The following is a 20,004-nucleotide window of genomic DNA, read 5'->3' as shown; positions in this document are numbered from 1 at the left end:
CATGTATCACGATTGTTTCATTCAATAGACAGAGGACACTTTTCTATGAAGGCTTTTCAACATGTTTTCTCACAAAGGGGATTTTCTTTTTGCAATCTGTATGACTACTGGCAATTTCAATCTTGGCCATTCCCGCCAAGGTTTTCATTTACGAGACACGAGACGAGACGAGACATTTCACGAGACGTCTCGTCTCGTCTCGTGTCTCGTCTCGTTTTCGAGACGGGACAAGCAGTCTGTCTCGTCTCGTGTCTCATGTAAAAGGGTTCTGTCTCGTCTCGTGTCTCGTCTCGTTTACGAGACGAGACGAGACGAGACACGAGAAATGTCTCGTCTCGTGGCAACACTAGTGGTACGTAACTTCACCGACAAACTTTGGGAGGTGATTCCTTATATGAAATGAAAGAAAAAAGTTCTTATAAGCATAGGTCGAAAAACGTCTCATTTCAGAGTTATGAACCGCCGAAAAATTCGAAAAATCATGTTTCGAAACGCCCTGCCTTAGAAACTATAGGACCTATAACAAGCAGTTTAAGGAATTACAAAGGAACTAGTATGTGAACTATCTAAATATCCATGTTTTACCATCCTCCGTTATCGGCGAAACGAACGCGTTATTAGTACATACAGGAGTATCCCTATACCTCAATTTCCTTTTCACAGTTCGTTTCGCCGATAACGGAGGATGTTAAAGCATGAATATTTAGATAGTTCGCATACTAAGTCCTTTGTAATTGCTTAAACCGCTTGAGATCGGTCTTGTAGTTTCTAAGGCAGAACGTTTCGAAACGTGAATTTTCGAATTTTTGGCGGTTCATAACTCTGAAAGGAGACGTTTTTCGTCTCATGTTTATTAGAACTTTTTTCTTTCATTTCATATACGGGATCACCTCTCAAAGTTTTTCCGTGGAGTTTCCTACCACCCTATATATATATATATATATATATATATATATATATATATATATATATATATATATATATATATATATATATATATATATATATATATATGCATAAAAGAGGGAATAAGTAAGAGAAAATATGCGAAACTAGAAATAAGCAAATAAGCACACATTGCAATTTAGAATTACCATACAACTCATAGAAGTAGATAGTTGCGGCATTACTCGTATGTCTCAGTCGCTTGTCGGGAAACCCTTTTAGTTTCCCCACAGCTTGAACATTTCCATTACAAATTATAATCCTCTTATCGCAGAGGAAAAGTTTTCCGATATGGGCTCTGATGGAATGTAAAGTGTAATGCATGAGAAATAACCAAATGGAAAGTCAAAAGATGTTGACCAAAAAAACAAAAGAGAGAGTTCGCAATTTCTATCTTTCACACACTGACATTCCAAAAGACTTATCGATTTCCTTCCTTTCTATCGTTTTTCACAAGAAGAAAAAAAAGAATGTACACGAAAGATCAGCAATAAATTTCACATTTTATTGCTAATTTCTTTCTGTTATAGTTGCTTCTTGATACCCTTCATCTTGAGGATTAGTCGATAAGAGGAAGAAGAAGAAAGAAAGAAAGAAAGAAAGAAAGAAAGAAAAGAAACATTTCCTGCCATTTCCTTTCTGGGGTATTCGTTGCATTTCCTTACAGATCATTTAAACATACGTATATGGGCATTTAAAAAAAAAAAAAAAAAGACATGCAACATTTTAAACCATAACTCCATATGTATACAGCACTCCTCATAACTCATTGATAAGGGTATATCGAGAACATTTATAGGAGCTACAAAACTAAAATTTTAACATGTGGAGACAACAAAATATATTTCGACCCGATGGATACAAGGAATAGCCGTAGCGCTAACAATATTTCCTGAGAAACATATAAATTAAACCGCCCTCTAAGTTGGACACTTGCGGTTCCCAGGAAATGTGTCTAAGTTAGACGCTCTACGAATTTCTTGATGGTATACAATCATGTGCGTAATACTGTTGCATTTTGTACTCATCATCATCATCATCATAAGTATTCTGCCATTATTGACAGGTCATTTGCCGCAACTGAGAAGCTTCTACGCTCCACGGTCTTCCGCATACATCTTCGTCTTCACGTACAATTTTTCTGTTCTGGTATCGTCCATTAATTGTAGTCTTCTTCACTCCTCCCTCTTTTTCCTGCCACCATACACTCCAGCAGTCCCTTATTATACAGTTCCTTCTTAGCTAATGTCCCAACAAGTTTTTCTTCCTCTTCTTAATAATATCTAAAGTTGTATTTTTCTCCCCCACCATTTCTAACACTCTCGCATTCGTTTTTCACTCGACCCAAATAATTCTCTCCATTCTCCTCCACTCCCACATTTCGAAAGCTTCCATTCGTTTTTCATCTTTTTTTTTTTTGCGCTGCACAGTAATGTCTAAAATGATTGTCGCATATCTACAACTCTCTTCTTGTAACAATATAATTAGATAATGATTTTGCAGGGTACTTTTAATACTGATACTATGTGTATAAGCAGGAAATGTATATTTGTGATAAATTTTATAGGAAAATAATTATAAATACGAAAATTAGAATGAGTAAAACAAAATGGACAATAAAGTTTTATTTCTTTTTATTATTCTTGTTTTCTGCTCTTTTGACATGAAATTTGCCACATACATGTCTTTGCCGATTATACACATACTAACATTATAAGAAATACCGGGAGAATTCGTTATTAAATTATATTCCTACAACAACATATCTATAGACATGCGACAATAATTTTGGACATGAGTGTACATATGTAAATATGATACAGTATTTTACAAAGTAAATTTTAGTCTATACTGCAAGTATAAAGTAACATACACTATAGGTGTATCTAGTATTTACACGTATTGAAGTGCATAGAAACAGGATCATCATGGAAGCATCACAAGAACATGATGACCTTTTCTTCACTACGCTTTCTTGTCTGTTATTGTTAATTTAACGTCCCAGGTTAATGCACCGAGGTTTAAGGGGACAATGATGATGATGATAATGAACGAAATAAAGCTATGAAGAAAAAGGATTGAAACATAAGAACCCTAAGAGAACCCACGCACACAATATTTATACAACAGGAAACTTACTTGGCTAGATCTGAAATCGAACCCTATATACCTTTCAATATGCAGTAATAGAAAAGTAGCAGTTTGATTTACACTTGATATTAAAGTACATTTAGGCTCAGGGTCGGCCCTAGGGAATTAGCCGCCCCGTGTAATGACATTATGTGCCGCCGCTCCTTCTACAGAAAGAACAAATCTTAAAAGCCACGATTTTAAGTACGCTACGCCTTCATGAACAACGAAGGGGAGGGAAAGTACACTCGCACTCAGAAAGGCCTAAACATTACAAACACAATCTCATTGTATGTTCTCTTTAAATAATAATCTAGCCCTATTGTTAGTAAAAGAAAAGCAAACACACGTGCAGAGAAAAGATGGTAAACCTTTTTATAGAACTCAATATCGAGCTTCAATCTCAATATATCAGTTTGCAATTCCAGTGCAACTAGCTCTTTTATCTTTATTTCTTAATTTTCCTTCTACATCTGTTAATTTAAAAAAAAAAAAAAACGTTTCCACTTTCAATGATAAGGAACTTGTTTGTGACAAAGACAAGACTAGTTTTCATATCAAAACTCTGATAACTAACTAAATGGAACAGGTGTTCGTTACTGTTCGAGAATTGAGTTCTTGTATTTGATAAGAATCAAGCTATTCATGCTGGGATTTGTTTAACCATTTGCTTTAGCACTGTCCATGTGACCTTAAAGTAATGCAACCTAAACATGAGTTATGAATGTAGTATTCAAATAGAAGATAAGCTTAGTAAATTTAACTACCATCAACATGAAGTCTGTTTCCGACCAAAAAAAAAAATATATATTTATTTCAATATAGTTATGACAAATTTTGTCCCCCCCCCAATCGAAACTTGCCGCTTCGTGCAAATTGCACGTGTTGCACATATGGTAAAGCCTGCCCTATATAAACTCAAACCGAATGGTAAAAACCGATAGAAATTACACTAATCCTACTTGAAATTAGTTTCCTGTCGAATTTACAAAAAAAAAGAAAAAAGAAAAAAAGAAAAGAAAAAGAAAAAAGAAAAAAAGAAAAAAGAAAGAAAGAAAGTCAGTAAGGACAGTTTATTTTATTTTACTTGCTCTCGCTCCACTGATTTTCAATTGCTTTTCTTCAACCGGAAAAATATGCTGTGCGTCTGAACGGATACGCTGAAAATATAAATACAGCATTTCAAAGACCGTGAACATTTCTTCTTGATATGTTTACCACATAATATGAACAGTTAGCATAAGTTAAGTCTACCAGGTATTATTTCGAACATATTCAACCATCCTGATAATTCCTGACAATTCTAGGTCTTTTCCTTGTTTTTAAAGCAATCTGTGTAACCGATACGTGGTAGGCTGATAATAGCGGAGATATTTTCAGGTTTAGACAGTGTGTAACGTTAACTTACTTTACATAGTGAAAGCGGTCAAATGAAATTACCTTTACAAGCAGTATGCGACTCACTGATGGGAGAAATTTAACAATAGATGTAATCTAGTACTTAATGTTTATATTCTTTTCATAAACAGTACATAAATAAAACTAACTAACTAACTAACTTTATGGCCTATGGAACCCGGAGGTTCAATGCCGCGTTCACAAAAGCTCTCCACTGACTTCTATCCTTAGCTAACTGCATCTAGTTTCTACTTTGTATTCCTATCTCTGAGAGATCCATCTTAATATTGTCCTCCCATCTGCGCCTAGGTCTTCCTAATGGTCGTTTTCCGATTGGTCTTCCAGTCAAAACTTTGAAAGCGTTTCTACTTTCTTACATTCTAGCTACATGACCTGCCCACCTAAGCCTCCTAGACTTGACGACCCTAACAATGTTGGGTAAACCATATAAATTATGTAGTTCCTCGTTATGAAGTTTCCGCCATTCCCCATTCCCGTTCCTCTTGGGTTCGAATATTCGTCTCAGGATCTTGTTCTCAAATACTTTCAGTTTATGTTCTTCCTTCAGAGTAAGTGACCATGTTTCGCAGCCATATAGAACAACAGGCATGGTTATCGTTTTGTATATTTTAAGCTTCAAATTTCTCGAGAGAATTCGCGACGACAAGAGATTTTGAACCGAATAGTAACACGAATTCCCTGCATAAATAATAGTACATAAACAATAAATAAATAAATAAATAAATAAAATATTCTTTTCATGTACAATACATAAATAAGTAAATAATGTATTCTTTTCATACACAGTACATAAATAAATAATATATTCTTTGTATATACCGGTACAGTACATAAATAATATATTCTTTTCATATACCAGTACAGTACATAAATAAATAAATGAACAAAGTATTCTTTCTATACACAGTACATAAATGAATAATGTATTATGCCAGAATAAAAACTATCAACTATATCAAATGGCAACGAACGACATAAAAATTTCATTTTCTCGATAAGTACGCAACAGATTTTCCTAAAACACAACACACTGAGCAAGACTATATGATAAAAAAATATATAAAAAACATAAACCTGTAACATTTTCAATACACTATCTGTGTCTCCATCAGACTTCCATTCCTTATCTGACGGTTGAGGAGAAGGAGTGGAAGTCTGATGAAGATACACATATATGTTGAAACTGTTACGTGTTTGTTTTTATATTTTTATATCACATAGCTTTACTCAGTGTGTTAGTGTATTGTTATGTTTAGATTGATAATATTGTAATATCCCATATGATTTTGTTTACAAACAACCGAGATATGCTTATATTGACAAGCATCAACCATGTGCGTCTTACTGCAGATTACCATAGCTAAAGACGACACGGACACCAGTGACACCAATGGTCATGTGACGACGAAGGAACACCGGTGTCACCGCCTCACCTGGAACACCTATATAACCGAGAGGATTTTAGCGACAAGCACCAATCTGCGACTGGTCACCTCCTCCCCTTTAGCTTGCTTCGGAGCTTTAGGAGATACCTAACACAAAGCCTTTAGTTTGTACCGAAATCTAGGCTTCCTCTCTTCCAACTCAGCTTGCTCGGAGCTTGCTTGGGACTCCTCCACCTAGCTTGCTCAGAGCTCTGTAGAGATCCTGCCTTAGGTTGCTCGGGCTTTGGGTCGCCTCTCTTTACTATTAGAGGAATTGCATTAAAGTGATATTTGTAATATACTGTTTATAGAGGATTTTGTAATAAACGTCGGTAGTGGGAAAACGATTCTGGCAGTGGAGGATCCAGGGGGAGCGGTCGGAGCGACAGCCCACCCAGAAGAGGGAACTTTCTTATTTTATATACACAAATAAAACCCATCTCAAGAGTTTGGAGCTCTTAAAAGTAGCTCTAAGTAGCAGTATTATAACCCACTGCCCTCCAGAAGTCCGTCCTGGATCCGCCCCTGGATTTTGGACTGTACCTTTGCTCTACCTATGCCCTAACTAAACCTAAACAAAAAAAAAAATTACAATGTTGAAACAAGGCCTGATAGAATAGTTACAGATCTTACTCTGAAGGATGTAACTTCTACAGCTCGATCTGATCTTACAATTGATACGTACTTCATCTTTATAGAATATTGTAAAACAAACATTAACGTTTAAAACTTAATCATAGCTTTCGGCTTATCTGATTAATCTTACTGTGTATTGTCATCTTGATAGTGTCATAATGAAATGTTTGATTACGTTAAGAAAACGATTCGTTTCTCCTCAATTTTGTTGAAGAGTACTCAAGAAGATTTACGCTTATTCTCAGTGATGGATGTACGTATAAGCTAAACAAGCTATATCTTAAGACCCCACTCGCCTAGGGGCCAAAAAATTTAAAGAAAAAGCTGATTGTAATGTAATTTCCAAATAACGAAAAAAAAGCAAATAAGATAAAACGCACATACAACAATGGTGTTTTGTATTGTTATTTACTACGCTTTTATGAAGCAAGTAATAGGGCTCTATTTCTCAGCCCCACTTGTTATGAGACCCAAGCCCGTATCCAGGGGGGTCTAGGGGGGCCGGTCCTCCCTAAATTTTTGCTGCCCCCTCTAAACTTTTCACGGTAGGCTTGCAAATGTACTATAATATGGTGATGAACTATAATATAGTTGGATCGGGCCCCTCCTAATTTCTACTCCCCCCCCTATATTTTTGGGCTGGGTACCGGCCTGGTGAGGCCCCTTTTATCCTGCTCCGTTTATTATAGAGCCAACGTTTCCCAGCCCTGCTTCTAATGGGCCCTAGTTTCCATGCAGATATACATTAGGTCAATAACTTAGCATATAGCACATTAGGGATGCGCACGAGACAAGATTTGAGACTGTCTCGTCTCGAAAATGTGCTATAAAAGTCATGTCTCGACTCGAAAAGTATATATTTTTCTATTGGAAGAACTGTGTCTCGACTCGAATTTTGTCAGGAAAATTCTGTCTCGACTCGACTCCAGTGCATCCCTATAGCACATATTCAAACCTAAAAAAAAAAGGCGACATTTTGTCGCTGAAAAAGAAAGCTTCACGTATAAAGGGCCGCTAAAGCTTGACATATAAAGGGCCCCTTTGAATAGCTTAGGGCCCCATCAAATCTAAATTCGGCACTGCTTCCACTTATCGCTTTGTGAGCTCCCTCCTGCTAAGTGGTTAGCATATGCGTCTTTGGCGTGGGAGACCCGAGCTCAATTCCCGACGGGAGCTCATGGGGTTCAGACCCCACGTTACACTGTAGATCCACGTCTCATATAACCCCGCTGGTGAACAGGACACTAAAATCAATTCAAATCCAACATTTATCGCTTCGTTCAGCTCAATAAGATATATTCATTCCTATGTGACTTATTTTTGGACTTTAGTTTACGGTAAATATTAATAATACTGTGCAATTTAGAAGCATAGAGAACCTTTGGAATTTCAAAAGTATTGTTCGATCAACAAGTTATTGATTTAAAAATTAATTTCGAGAATTATATTTGAGTAATGTTAAGAACTGTGTGGTTCGTGCAGCTCTCATTGAGGTAAATCTTTGCGATTCTTATCGATGACAGAAAACATGTCAGACAAATCTTACCTCAGTTTTACATTACCTCACCTTTAGATTTATAACTTCGTTACAAATAGATTTTTCTCCTCTCTCTATTTTACCCCGCAAGAACAGAAGGTAAATTCAGAGACATCACGAGGGATATGACTGTCCCCAACACCACCTCACTATCTCCTGAATCTTTCCCCTTGAGACGTGTAGAGTGATAAAAAGAAAAAAATGTGACTGAACTCCATGAAAACGAACAAACCAACGCTTACAAGGACGACTGTCCATTCAGGTGCAGCGAGTTGGCTCATCTCCAACGACGAAGCAAAACGTGCTCGATTTACAGGACAGCGGAAAGAAAAATCTCTCTCAGGAAGCAACTTGTAGAGATAGATTTTCTAACTATTGATGCAAGCACATATCAGCAATGCATTTCACTACAACATCTCAATTTTTAATAAAACGCGTCTCGTAAGGAATATTAAACATGTGCTTAGATTGTAGTATCCATTCTTCTGCTCAGAACCCAAATAATATAATGAATTAATGGCATTCACAGTTTGAGATCAAATATTTATATTTTGATGCCAGATATTAATTAAAGAACCATGCCGTTACTATTTCAATTTTAATTTCATATTTATTCGTCTTCGAATACATAATAATAATAATAATAATAATAATAATAATAATAATAATAATTCTTCAGCAGCTAGGGATGGCCAAAATTTTCCGGAATCCGGATTCCGGAAATTTTGTTTTCCGGAATCGGAAAATTTACTTTCCGGAATTCGGAAAAATTCCGGAATTCGGAAAAAATCCGGATTTCGGAAAAAATCCGGAATTCGGAAAAATCCGGATTTCGGAAAAATTCCGGATTTCGGAAAAATTCCGGATTTCGGAAAAAATCCGGAATCCAGAAAAATTCCGGATTTCGGAAAAATTCCGGATTTCGGAAAAAATCCGGAATTCGGAAAAATTCCGGAATTCGGAAAAATTCCGGAATTCGGAAAAAATCCGGAATTCGGAAAAAATCCGACATTCGGAAAAATTCCGGATTTCGGAAAAATTCCGGATTTCGGAAAAATTCCGGAATTCAGAAAAAATCCGGAATTCGGAAAAAATCCGGATTTCGGAAAAATTCCGACATTCGGAAAAAATCCGGAATTTTTCCGAAATCAGGAATTTTTCCGATTTTACTTTCCGGATTCCGGAAAGTAAAAATTCTGGAATTGGCCATCCCTAGCTAGTAGCTGTTAAAAGAGAAACACAATAATGAATATATATACTGTATTAGTTTCTTGTAGTTGGATTTGTCTTTATCACTTACGTAGACAATTGCTACTGCAGTTATTTACTGTTTTATAAGGGTCTTATTTTCACACACAAAAAAGTCGCCGGTATGTCTCAAACATTATCGCGTTCCCACCTACAGCTACTCCAAAGCACTGCAAACTACTTTGTAACCAGGCGAAAGGCAGTGGAGGAAAAGAAATCTCAACAAATATTCTAATAACATTCGCTTATTGTCAACATACCTACAGTGAGCGCAGAAAGTGTTCGTACACCGTGCATACTTTATATTGAAAACAGCTAGCATGAGAACGGGAGGTGGAAAATATATATATAACCAGAATTAAGACTACACATTCATACATTTTATTTCTATATACAAGAGAAAGGCCAAACAAACACAATCACTGTTTTGTTCAGAAGAAAAGAGAGAATTCCTTTTTTGTAAACGCAAAATGTCACCGTACACTTATGCTTGAATTAGTGCTTATAAAGTATATTACGTTATTTAATATTTTGTAGGATTACCCTGTGCGTTAATGATTGTAGTCTTCGTGGCATTGATTTCACCTGTAGTAGTTCGTAGTTCTGTAGCTTCGGGACTGATTATGTCCCATTCTTCTTGAATAGCTTTTCTTAGGCCTTCTTTAGTAGAGACAGGGCCGGCGCGAGAGAGGGTCGAGCCGTGCCACCGCCCAGAGCGGCAAGTCTAATGGGCGACAAAATTTGAAAAAGAAAAGAATACTATCAAAATATAATGCTTCGTAATAGGCTCACATGGAAAAATAAGATTGTGTTAACCTGAGAATGTAATTGAACTTACTTCACTCACATTCAAGAAATACTCTCTCAGGAAATTCAGAGCATTCCTCCTCGTTTTCAATTATCAAACTACTAGCCACAGGTATCTCGTTCAATATTTCCCTTGCAGCAGTGTAGATAGGATTTTGAGCTAGAGTGCATAAGATTATCACGGTGTCTTTTTATATTTTTTTTTATTCAATAACGTTCTAACGCTCCGCTCCAAGTATGCAAAAGGTACACTCCCACTTGAGACAGGCCGTTCTAGCCTGTAGCATTCAGGGGCGGATCCAGGACGGACTTCTGGGGGGCGGTGGGTTGTAATACTGCTACTTAGAGCTACTTTTAAGAGCGTCAAAAAATAAACTATATATTTTATTTATATATAAAATAAAAAAGTTTCCTCTTCTGGGGGGGAGATCGCCCGATCGCCCCCCCTGGGTTCGCCCCTGGTAGCATCTAGAGACATTTAGGTTCTAATAGCGAGTTTTTGACCAATTTACAAATTGTTCATTCCGAATATAGTAAATCGTACAGCGTATTATTTCTTGAGAAATGTTTCATTTTTTGTATAGCTAAAAAAAAGTTTATGACTTTTTTTTTCTGCGTCAGTTCAACGTTGGGCCATACTAAAGGAACATATTAGTAGTCTCACTTTAAAATCATAATCCACCACAAGGTGGGAGAGCCGAATTGATGCTCTGACTCAGTTATCAAATATAGGAAGTTTATGATGCCTTACTTCAAATAAGTAATGACAATAGAACCGATAGAATGGTCGTCCACGATGCTCTGTGTATAGCAAACCAGCTGAGTTACTTTTCTTTCCTTTACTCACTCGTTGTCTGATATGACTTTAAAGCATTGATTCTCATGTGTTGGATGCAGTAGGATTTCTTGAAAATATATCTGGGTACTTTGAGAGGAGCAGAAATTATGCAAAGTTTAAATCTTACTTAGTTGATACGATGGACTTGGCATCAGCATTAGATACGGGTGATCCACTGATACGTAATACAGTGCAAGCTCGAAGTCGAAAGAAGAGACAGTTTCAGTACGAGGCAGAGGATGAAGCTACTGAAAACATCCACAAACAAGATACAAGATCGATTTTTATTACAAAGTTCTAGAAGTGATTGTGTTAGCTTTTAAGAGAAAGATTTGAGCAACTTAAACATCACAGCGAATATTTCAATTTTCTTTGCGATATAAGTAATCGTAAAGATATAGCCTACCACCTGAACTTTTTGTCTGAAAAGTGTACTAAACTTACCACCATTTTAACACACGAAGAATTGAAAGATATTAACCCCAGTGATTTGAAAGACAAACTGAAAGTGTTATCCACTATAATTAAGCCTGTGAAAGTTCACAAAATAATAATAATAATAATAATAATAATAATAATAATAATAATAATAATAATAATAATAATAATAATAATAATAATAATAATAATAATAATAATAATAATAATAATAATAATAATAATAATAATAATTAAGGAACATGACTTTGCTCCCAATGTTAGTATTGCACGTAGAATTTTGTTAATCTTGCCTGTAACAGTGGCAAGTGGAGAAAGAAGTTTTTGGAAACTTAAGTTTATTAGAAACTATCTACACTCTTCTATGTCTGAAACACGCTTGAGTGGTCTAGCGACGATATCAATAGAACACAAATTGGCTAAAACATTGGACTACGTGATGTGATAAAGGAATTTGCTCATATCAAAGCAAGAAAAGTTTCTTTCAATTAAGATATGTTAAATTTATGTATGTCTATTGTGTTTTAGTACATTATAAGGCTTAAGCTAATCACTTACATTTACCATAATATCTGATTTACTGTATTATCTTCTTGCTCCATACTCTGTTGAAAACGCCTTTTGATATAAAATAAGCCTAAAAATTAAAATTCTTAGTCATGATTAAAGTATATTTTTAAAATTTTATTTTCTGTATGCGCTGCTCTATATTACAGATATACAGCGAAATCGAGCATACTGAATATTGTGTCAGTATAGAGTCGTTTAAATATTACGTGAACATTCCAGAAAGGTAGTTTTTTTTTTTTTTTTTTACTTTTCCATTTTATACATGTTTTTAAATGACACTTGAACGTTATCTGTCAAAATAAGGTTTGCGGATTAAAGGGGCGGCATGTGAAAGCACCGCCCAAGGCGGCAAAATTGCTAGCGCCGGCCCTGAGTAGAGAAGCTGTGCCTTCTGATTGTTGTCTCCAGAACAGACCATAGATGTTCTATGGGGTTCATGTCTGGGGATTGGGGAGGTGTGCGAAGCTGTTTCAAGGTATTATAGAGTAGCCACAATCGAGTATTTTCCGCTGTATGTTTGGAGTCGTTGTCTTGCTGAACAATAAATTGTTTTCAAGAACCATCTTCTGCGCACTAGTATGGAGATTTTCCTTTAATATGTTAATATACACTTTGTGGATCATCACTCCATCGATAAGGTGGAGACGACCCACCCCTGAGGCACTCATACAACCCCAGACGAGCACGGACCCTCCTCCGTGTCTTACTTTAGGGACGAGATTTTGAGGATTCATCTCTGTATTCACCTTGCGCCATACAATACGCCTCCCATTGGACTCGATAAAGTTAAATTTACTTTCGTCCGAAAATGTGACCCTATTCCAGAAAGAAGCCTGATCCCTTATCTTTATACTCTTTTTCAAACTTTAGTCTCTTTATACGATTTGTCTTGTTCACCCAGAACATTTTCCTGGCTATCCAACCATGATACCTTGGAAATATTCCGCACTGTACTGGCTGATACTTTAACACCGCGTGTTTCCAGATCCGTTGCCAATTGCACAGCACTATTTTTTGGAACCTTTTTTCTTTCCCTAATAATGTAACGTTTATCTTGTTCGCTCAACAGTCTTGGTCTTCCAGTTTTTTTTTTTTTTTTTTTTTTTTCGCACAGTGATAGAAACATTATACATCGCAATTATTGTTTGTACTGTTGTACGAGGCCTGTCTGCAAGGTTTGCTATCTTTCTCAAAGACTTACCCTTCTTATGCAATTTAATAATTACTTTTCTTGTCTCCTCATTTGTTTCTGTTCGGTTGCTTCCCACTTTGACAGCCCAACGTGCAGTTTTTTCACTTCTATTCACAACTAAACTCATTCTGTTACTCGTCATGCTATACAGAGGTGTATATTCAGGTGAATACTAGTGAACCCCAGTTGTGGTATCTTTGTTTCGTATTCGTACGTCAGGTGTACGATCACTTTTTGCGTTTACTCTATACACTTTCTACGGAATTTATTTACTTTCTGACCATTAAACTTGTCTTTGTGGTTCTTTATTGATACATTCATAAAGCTTAGTTTTCATTATTCACATTGTGTGTGTTATTACACTTCTTAAATTTTCTGTTTCTTTTTCGCAGGCATTCTCGTTTCAATAGCATAGGTGTACGAACACTTTCTGCGCTCACTGTATGTACAGTAAATACAAATTTATAATTTTTGACTTTACGAAGTGTACAATGTAATTGTTCAATAATTAACATAAGCAGGCATTCATTAATTTATATTAATATAATAATTAATAAAACTAATAAGCGGGTGATTGATGACTCAGTGGTAGAGTTTTCATCTATGGTATTCTAACCCAGGACATGTGGGTTTTCGATGGCTAATTTTGTGTTCGAAAATTTTCCCGGTGGAAGGCCTACCTTTCTTATATTTGTTCCATCATCACTCATTAACGAATTTAGATTATCAAAACTCTATAGCCATATATTCATTCTGTCCGTCAGTGAAGCAAACAGTCTCAAGAACTATCTGATGGATTACCAATCAATTTTGGCCATGATGTACAGAGTCAATAGTTAAGAATCGAGTTCCCTGATGAATGTAATATTCAAACCGGAAGCGGTAGAAATCAACCATTTCCGGTTTTAACGTTAATCATTATATAGTAAATATGGTAATAGATAGCGAGAAGCGGTTTCCAGTATTCGACATATATATAACATTCATGTAGATAGAATGTTACCCAATTTGTGCATCTGCTGAAAATAATGAGCTTAGGTATTTAGAGAGCATTTTCCGCTTTAGAAAATGTGTGCTTGGTAAAGAATGTAGAGAATTAGCTGAGTCAGGCATGTAGCTAGAATATGGTAATAGGAAGCGGGGGGGTCTGTCACGAAATACTGTGGTTATTTACCAGGGGCTCAATCATTCTAAACTATTTTATTGGCAACATATATTGGTTCGTTTAGCCAAGATTTCTAAATGGGGGGATGATATGAAATACTGTGGTTACACACCAGAGGCTCGATCAATCTAAATATTTTACTGACAACATACCCATATTGATTGGTTAGGACAATAAAATGAGGATATATTAGTAAGTATTTTAATAAGAAGCTATGAAGAAATCTCGAGTAAAAGAATATAAAAAAGTATTGAAAAAGATATAGTTTTCCGAGGTCATTCGAACGGTGTCGAGAATTTTGCGTCTGGGAAATTTGCGCCCTACCTCAAGAACAGGGAAAATTGCGCCTGCGATGTACCTCCACCGGGAAGTTGAGCCCTGCGAAATAAAAGAACCTATTGGAGCTTACGCATTTGCTCGGAGGGGCTGACATTACAGCATAAACAATCCTTCCCCACAACCATGCCATTTGTGATTTATTTTCATTGTGGCTATATAAGGGGAGAATAAACTTCAATATAAGCCAAAAGAACACAACGGATCAAAGCAATCACTGCTTCTTCCAGAGATGATTTTGGGGGAACACTGGCCTCCCCAGAGCTCTCAGAGTGCCCCCTCGGAGGAGATCAAAATAATACGTCTATAATATAATAATAAATAGAATAGTACCAGCAGTGACCCCCCTCCGGAATACTAAGTGTGCCCCCCGGAACATTTTTTTCTGAAAGAACAACTGAACGCAACTGTGTGTTTGAATTCCAGCAAGTAAACACACTGTACATAGTTTTCTTGATAATATTACTGAACTGATTTTACATTCACTTTACATTTTCTTTTCTATATTTTGTGTCCTGAAAAGCCAAACAACTCGCAAGGATTGTGAACAGAGATATCTGGGTAGAGCCAAACAACCTTTTGTAGATTAAATTATACTCTTTGATTATATTAATAATTATATATCAGTCATTTATACTTTTTTGTAAATTTTGTAGTATAATGAAAAATTGTATTTGTATGGATTGCCCTTTAGTGAACTAAAATTGTATTTTTTTCATTTGTTCGGAATATTATAACGGATGGAGTAACTCACTGAGACGATGATAGGCAAGCCTAGTTCAAGTGTGAGTGGAAGTTACTTTACACAATACAAAAATAAGTTGAATTGTAGGGCGCTAACATCCCAGTGCAAATATATAGCCGGCGCATTTTCCCCTCTTTTTGGGGTAGGGCGCAAACATCCCAGTGCAAATATATTGCGAGCGCATTTTTTCCTATTTTTGTGGTAGGGCGCAAATTTCCTGGGCGCAAAATTCTCTCGTCAAGGAAAATATAATGTCCGTGAAGTTGACAAGCCACTTATGTCAGACTCCAATTTCGACTTTAAACGTCGCTAGTGCTACGTTAGTGTTCGATAGTGACGCAAATCGTTAGTACTCCACAGATAACGTGTGCTTTTTAAATAATGGATATAGGTCTTCTAACTGCATGCCAACACGCCCCTTCTAAGAATCATCTCAAAAATGAGGTTAACCGTTAGAGCAAGTAAGTGCTCATTAGAGCCATTAACATTAATGCCTCCATCGTACGGCCCTATGAGTAATGATAATAGCACGCTCTTTGCTAGTCTCAATGCGTCCCTATATTCTCGCGAACATTCTGACGTGCCCAAGTTAGTTACTTTTTTTTTTTTTTTTTTGCAACTATTGTTTATCTGTTATTGTTTATTGCTAGTCTGCAGAGTAGTCCTTACATTAACCCGGCAATTCCCATAGCATTATTTATAAAGATTAGACGTTCTCGCAAATAAAAGTTTTTATTTAGGCACTCCTTAATACATATTTCATATTATTTTGAGAAACTCATACCCCGGCACCACGGTACCATGGTGTCACCTACAGGTGACACTGGGCAATACGTGTACAAACTGATACCATGCGTAAACTTAATGAGAGTGGAAGTTTTATTGTAAGTATATATGGTTTTCGTGTATATATTTTGAATGCAACAAAAATTCAACCTATATAAGAGATTACACACATTACAACAAATATCCAGGGTAAATTGAGGTTCAGAAACCAAAACAGTTCATGATCCAGTTTGAACGCCATCAAACTGAGAGTTTGTTTGCCTTTTCTGCCAACCTTGCGTTCGGATTTGGAAAAAAAAATCATCGATTGGCATTATGGAACTTATACCAGCAATGCTGATGTAACCCAACCTCGCACCTTCCACACATTATTCTAGTTCTCTTGTGGCAGAAACCGCATCTCCTTTGGGGACAATCCACACGGTCGTGATCTTCAACACTTCCACTATTTCGCTGCTCCAATGAAACTCTCGATGAAACAGGTGATGCACACACAACACTTCTCTTAGCACGTTTCCCATATTTTTGGCAATAGGCTTGCACTACTGCTCTCCTAAAATCACAATATGTAAATCCACGCCCAGTGGTTGTGGTTCTAAATATTAGCCAAGCATTCTGGCACGCTGCGTCGATTCCGAAAGCAAACAGAGGGAACCACCACTTTTTACCCCGGTAACCTATGCGCATACGGTGAACATTTTCGTCAAACCTATCTACCTCTCCCATGTAACTGTTATATTTTTGTATAACTGACGGGCATTCCATTTGAATCTTTCTTCTTTTCGATTCGATCATTCCTATTCTATCAACTTTGGAAATTGGGAGTGGGGAGTGACAATTAGACGCAATAGTCACTACACTATTATCATTCTACTTGACAATCGTAATGTCTTTGGTACACTTGAAAGACATGGATCTTTGATTCATTTTCTTTGGCAGATGTGTGTCTTTGACAGGGCATTTCTGAGTTCTGTTTTCCCTAATAGTCCCTGTTCCACCAGTGTTACGGTTTGAAAGTTCTGTTAGAAGGGACAACGATGTAAAGAAGTTGTCAAAATACAGATTATAAGGACCTAATTCACGAGGAAGACGTGATTCCATCTCGAGTACAACAGCAGCTCCCAAACCGAATTCGTCTTGCTTGGGTAAATGAGCAGATTTAGATCCTTGATAAGGCTCAAATGTGATCAGGTATCCCTCGCGTGCAGCAGCAGACCACACTTTGTAACCAAACCGCAAAGGCTTGCCATGGATATGCTGTTTGGTGCCATGGCGACCAAAATAAGGAATCGTGGTTTCATCTATATATATATGAGAGGAACTTACTTTTTTGAAATTATCAGTAAATTTCTTATTTAGAATTGTAAAATATGCCCTAACTTTGCCAAATTTGTCATTTTCTGGGAGATTTAGGTCGTTTGACAGATGAACATACTTTTGAATTTCAAAAAATCTATTTCTTCTCATACTAGCTTCAACCGTCTTGTTGTGAGTATCAGCCTTGATTTCCCACAACATGCGTAAGTATTTTGGTGTCAGATAACCTGTTAAAAGCAGAATCGCAATATAAACCCTAATCTCATCTGTTGTTACGGCGAGTGCGTGATTGTTTTGTGAAGCATATCTATTTGACATTTCACAAATGTGTTCAATAACTTCATCAGAAAAACAAGTTCAAAGCACTCCGTTGGAGAAACTATCAACTCTTTGTTATGAGAAACCACTTCATCTTTGTCTCCCCGTCCACATTGGTTTGTGAATACCTCGTGTCTTCCGGACCACTCTCTACGTTCAGAGATGAAACTGGAATGTTTAGTCACTGATTTACTCGTTAGCTTCCCTTTCTTGTAAGGTACATCACCACTATTATAAACACTTTTCTCCCTGTCAGCATATTTTGTGTGTTCATCTTCAACTTCTTGTGAAGTAATGTTTACTTCAACAGAAGACCTCAAAACCCTTGGAGGTAGTCGATTGATATCAGCCACATCTTCATCTCCGCTGTCTTCTTCAGTGTTATAGTCATCTTCAGGAGGAATTAGAACTATTTCTTGTAGGTCAAGATCAGATTCGTTTTCTTCCAAACAGTCGAGAATTTCATGGAGCTTCAAGCTGAAAAAAGAGATTTTTTGAATAAAGCAATCTTGGAATCACTGTAACAGTTATTTTGTATAAAGTAGCAGATGAATTCGAATCTCTAAAATTCCAAAATAATATGAAATGCCTGTTGGATAAGTAGTTTTCTCGACTGAAGCAAGATATATATTCGGAACGAAACTTTGACTGCTTTGGATTCGCACATATTCATTGGATATTAGGTTGAATGGAACCAGAGAAGTCTCTTTTAGTTGATAGCAAAACATGTAAACGAAATGAAATAAAAGCTCTACAAAAGGTGCATATTCCTTGCAAGAAAATTCTGCACTGAATGAAAACTAAATTTAAGAGTTTATTGACGGTAAATATGACTAAATTTTTCTACCAATGTAGAAGGTAACTAATTGTGTATTTTCTTCTGTACAAGGGACAAAATATCACCAAACAGCAATCTTGACTTCTTATCTTTTATCACACAAGTAGACTAACTTTACCTAACACAAATAGTTAGGTGGTCCCTTTTTTACCCTTTCTATTGTCACAAGTGAATAAGTTACGTACATCTCTCTCTCTTTTTCTTCCCCCCTCTCTCTCTCTCTCTCTCTCACACACACGCGCGTATTCACACACATACACAGACACACAAAAGCACAATATTCCAGGTTATACGATAGTAGTACTTATTACATTCTTCAATACAAAAAGTAGCTCTATATCCCAGTGTCACCTGTAGGTGACAACGGAAATTCAACTGGTCATAAGATAAATTAGAGTTTAGATTTCTTTTCTAGAAAACAAATATTATCACTAACTGATACTTGAAGAAAAATACTATAACATTTATATTACACATACTCACCTTCTGTGACTGGTAGAAGCGTCATTTCGGGCACACCTGCTCATCTTGCTAACATTCAGTGACGCTATTCTGGAAACATCAATGCAGAAGTTTCCACTAGATGGCTTTAGAGTTCTAGTGCCACTCATTTGTTTGTTTAAGGACAATTCTTCACCCTTTGACAATCGAAACTAAGTTTCAAGAAAAATAAATTAAATTACATGCATCCAAAGCAGTGTCACCTGTAGGTGACACTGGGAACTGCCGGGTTAATATGCCATTGTCCTTGATAATCATTGCGTATTTACAAGCAGTTTGTTATTACTGTTAGAAGATATCAAAAAACAACAGATAAAATCTACTACTTAACGGTTCACATTTTTCTTTTACAGTACATAAACGATTGATAATAATAATAATAATATTAATAATAATAATAATAATAATAATAATAATAATAATAATAATAATAATAAGACTATTCCAGCATAAAAGTTATCAATTGCATCCCACTGGCAACAAGAGACGCATATTTTAACTTCACAAAAATTAGTTTCTCACGATTTTCTGGAAAACTACGTATGATAACATCTTCATTATGTCAAGTTGTTTATCTCAGTGTGATATATGTCTTACCTCTGGACAATATCACAGTAAAACAAAAATTAAATATTAGAAGTACATCGTACTTTTGGACTACATCTCATTAACCATGGGAAGATTGAGTAGTGTATACTTTAGGATGTAAGTTTCAGCTTAATTTGCATCATACATTCTTAGGATTACAAAAAGGAAATTTGTTCGTTTGCGTTTGAACAAAATTCTTAGGATTACAAAAAGAAAAAATAATTTT

The 20,004-nt window shown here is 36.2% G+C and overlaps 2 protein-coding genes across 2 annotated transcripts in view; both read right to left on the bottom strand.

Moving 5' to 3' along the window:
* LOC145675957 (uncharacterized) overlaps positions 1-20,004 on the bottom strand; it is a 468,482-nt gene that overhangs the window by 85,568 nt on the left and 362,910 nt on the right. The gene's annotated exons all lie outside the window — the stretch shown is intronic.
* Positions 17,681-19,385, bottom strand: LOC145675545 (uncharacterized). Its single transcript, XM_081746045.1, has 2 exons — positions 19,173-19,385; positions 17,681-18,328 (listed from the first exon to the last, which is right to left on the bottom strand). The coding sequence occupies exons 1-2, from the start codon at positions 19,298-19,300 to the stop codon at positions 17,806-17,808; spliced, it is 651 nt and encodes a 216-aa protein (XP_081602171.1). The 5' UTR covers positions 19,301-19,385; the 3' UTR covers positions 17,681-17,805.

Source organism: Thermobia domestica, chromosome 18 (assembly GCF_964235325.1).
Source record: "Thermobia domestica chromosome 18, izTheDome1.hap1.1, whole genome shotgun sequence".
NCBI classification, from domain to species: domain Eukaryota; kingdom Metazoa; phylum Arthropoda; class Insecta; order Zygentoma; family Lepismatidae; genus Thermobia; species Thermobia domestica.
Note: the sequence above shows the minus strand (reverse complement) of the source record. Positions and strands in the feature narration are given on the sequence as shown.

Bases quoted from the DNA above. Each gene is read 5' to 3' on its own strand.
- LOC145675545 (XM_081746045.1), bottom strand. From the start codon at position 19,300: ATGAGTGGCACTAGAACTCTAAAGCCATCTAGTGGAAACTTCTGCATT. The intron at 18,329-19,172 runs GTGAGTATGTGT...CTCTTTTTTCAG, and splicing joins GCTTCTACCAGTCACAGAAG to CTTGAAGCTCCATGAAATTC.